Source organism: Euphorbia lathyris, chromosome 5 (genome assembly GCF_963576675.1).
Source record: "Euphorbia lathyris chromosome 5, ddEupLath1.1, whole genome shotgun sequence".
Lineage (NCBI taxonomy): Eukaryota > Viridiplantae > Streptophyta > Magnoliopsida > Malpighiales > Euphorbiaceae > Euphorbia > Euphorbia lathyris.
This window is the reverse complement of record NC_088914.1, coordinates 65,079,001-65,082,186: the sequence shown is the minus strand read 5'-3', so window position 1 is coordinate 65,082,186 and position 3,186 is coordinate 65,079,001. Positions and strand designations below refer to the sequence as shown.

At 36.1% G+C, this 3,186-nt stretch overlaps 1 protein-coding gene across 1 annotated transcript; it reads right to left on the bottom strand.

Annotated features, from left to right (window-relative positions):
• Positions 1 to 989: 989 nt before the first annotated feature.
• LOC136230622 (peroxidase 27-like) lies at positions 990 to 2,277 on the bottom strand. Its single transcript, XM_066019749.1, has 3 exons — positions 2,053 to 2,277; positions 1,793 to 1,981; positions 990 to 1,699 (listed from the first exon to the last, which is right to left on the bottom strand). Exons 1-3 carry the CDS (start codon positions 2,260 to 2,262, stop codon positions 1,121 to 1,123), a joined length of 978 nt encoding a protein of 325 aa, XP_065875821.1. The 5' UTR covers positions 2,263 to 2,277; the 3' UTR covers positions 990 to 1,120.
• Between the last annotated feature and the right edge of the window lie 909 nt (positions 2,278 to 3,186).

Here is a 3,186-nt window from a genome sequence, read left to right as displayed (position 1 = left end):
AGGAGAGAAATCAGAAATTAAAGGCTAAGGCGGATGAGCACCGTAGGGGCCTACAGTTTGAAGTTGGGGATGAGGTTATGGTATATTTGGGCAAAGAGAGACTTGCCAACGCCACAAGCAGCAAGCTTCGGCCTAGGAAATACGGGTCATATAAGGTCACCAAGAAGATCAATGCCAATGCCTATCATATAGCATTGCCGAATTGGTTCAGTAAAATATCACCAGCGTTCAACATCCGTGACCTTAGCCCGTGGAAGTCAGATGGTCCTTTGGAGTTCAACAAAGATGAATCAGTGCCGAGATCTTTTAAAGAAGGAGAGAATGATGCGGACATCCTAACTGGCAGCACTGATCACGCGTGCTCTGGCGGATCCTCAGACATCAAACCCACGGAGGTTATACCAAGGAGGGCGGATCCCCAGGACATACGAGCGGGGCGGATCTAGGAGTACACAAAGAGGCGTATCAACATCTACCCTGGGCGGATCTCTAGATTTACTTCCTCCCGAAGTAATTCACCAACAACCCTAACAATCCGTACCTGTACCATTGTACTGATTGTCGGGGCGTATCACATATTTTACCCTTTTATGGATAACCTTATTAAAACCCTAGTAGGGGTAGTCCTTGTCTTTTATTATCATTAGGGGGATGTATTTAAACCCTCATTTTGTAAGGATGAGACAACTTTTATCAATCAAATATCATTCTCTTTGAGAACCTAAGGTTTATACCTTGTTATTGGGATTCACTCCTTCTAGTTTAGCTAGAGAAGAACCTCTTTGTTGGTTTACGATTAAAACCTCCATTTATCGCTTTCAATCTGTATCATTATCCCACCAATTGAAAACTTGAATTACCATAAACTAATTGATAAAAATAGTTATACAGGGTTTCACTAGATATATAATAAAAGTATTGGGACGCAATGTTTCTCATTGATAATAACAAAAAAAAATGCATATACATCATTGGATGGTAAATAAAAATGAATAGTACAAATGTAGAAAAAAGTAAGAATCATACAAATTGAATTATGAAACCCTTTGGTTTCCTTGAATGACGAAAATGAGAAAACAAATCACAATCACAAAACATAAAAAAAAAAACACCCCCCATTTTAATTCACAAAAGAACATTTTTTCCTGATTTCACCTTTCTTCCCAGTGAGAACTCCAATATGACCCATCTTCACCATTGATTGAGCAAAATCATGAGCAAAAGTGAAGCCATTATTAGAGTAAGATTGACTCAAAACATAAGATTTGGTATCAACATCATTTAAAAGAGCAGCATCAGATTGAAAAAGGCCTCTCCTTTTAGAAACAACATTGTAATAACTTTTGTCAAATGTTTTAGAACTTCCTGGATCCATCTCTACTACTGTTTTCATGTTATTTCCAGGCTTACATTTCTTCTTTAGCTGAGCTGCGTAGAATGGATCCAGTGAAGGGTCTGTGTCGCCTTTCCCAGTGAAATTGTACAACCTGTTTTGTATTATAAAGCAGTGTCCAATTCCTATTGTATGTCCTCCTGATAGAACCGCTAAGTCCTTCACATTTAACCCTTTTCCTGAAAATCTCTTCTTCAGTTTATATATATCATCGAAAGGAGATGGTATCTCATTTAAAGCCTCTGAAGATCTAGATACTCTTCCATCTCTACGTCCTGTTGGAACCTCCCAAAATGCCCCCCCAATCTGAAATTCAATTTAAATGCATCCTTAGATATAAAATATACAAATATTTCAATTAATTATACAGATTATATGTATGTATGTATGTATATGTACCATGTGAACTGAATCTCGAGTTGCCAGGGACAAAATATCAGCACAAGAAACAACACCAGGACACTTCTTTTCAATTGCAGATTTTATAGCATCAATCACATTGAAACCTCGTAGAGTTAAATTGGGAATTGCAGCTTTCTCAGCTTGATTCTTCTTTGTAGAATCTAACAGCACCGAACCATCGCAACCCTGTATAATTACAACTATGAGTACTGAATTTTAAGTGTTGAATAGCTATGAAATAATGGCTAGTTAATTACCCTGACGAAACAGTCATGAAAATGCATTCTAAGCAAAGGAGCAGCAAGTGTTGGATCCTTGTATACGAATTGTTTGACGACGTTTAGGGCAATGTACTCGGCGTCGGGGCATGTCTTGCTGTAAAAACCAAGGTATAACCCTTGTGAAGTGGTCAGGTTTAAGATGAAAAGGAGAGATAAAACAAAGGAAAGGAGCTTGAGAGTAGCCATTTGCTTGATTGCTTATGGTTGAAGTTGTTTTTGTTGTAGGAGTGAAAGATGAAGGCTGCATTTTATAGTTAAGGTAAGGGTTTGAAAATGTCGTTTATAGGGAATTGTTTATGTTAGGGGTTAGATAAGGTCAAGGAGCTGAAGAGCTGACTTGTGTTTATATGTATCAATTATTTGGTGCAGCTCATGTCTTTCTTTCAGCATATGAATTAACTAATAATCAAATGGCCAATTTGCTTCAAACTATAATATTTTTCAGTGTGTTCAACGAAGATCAATTCATTGATCTGATTATTTGGGTGCAACCACTCAAACATGTGTAGAAATGAGATTAATGTATCATAATTAATGTTTTTTTCTTTTTGTTAAAGTAAGTGATGAATTTCAATTGCATAGTATTGATATGTAGGGTACCTTAAAACCATAAAAGAATTTACGAGAAAGAGTTTACGTATTGCTCAACCTATTAGAACTCTAACAATAATAAATGAGAATCAAACCTAAGTGAGGATGCTATTAAGGAACCATTTATTAGGACTCCAACAACGATAGTAGGAATCAAATCTAAGAGAGGGTGTTGTCAATGAACGATTTATGAGGATTCTAATATCAATAAAGGGAATCAAATCTAACTGAGGATGATCTCATTGAACTATTTAAACCAAAAGCTTAAACATATTACGTATTCAACCTATTGGGACTCCAACAACGATAACCAGAATCAAACTCATGTGAAGGTATTATGAAGAAACCATTTAAACTAGTTAAGTTATACATTTTTATGACACAATGTCCCCTAGACTTAAAGTGCATTCTCATTAGTTGTTAGTTATAATTAGAATGTTTCCTTTGAAACTTTTATAACATAGTATAATTAGAATCGTTGTGTTGTTTTTTTACGGTTGAGCCATTATTATAGACAAT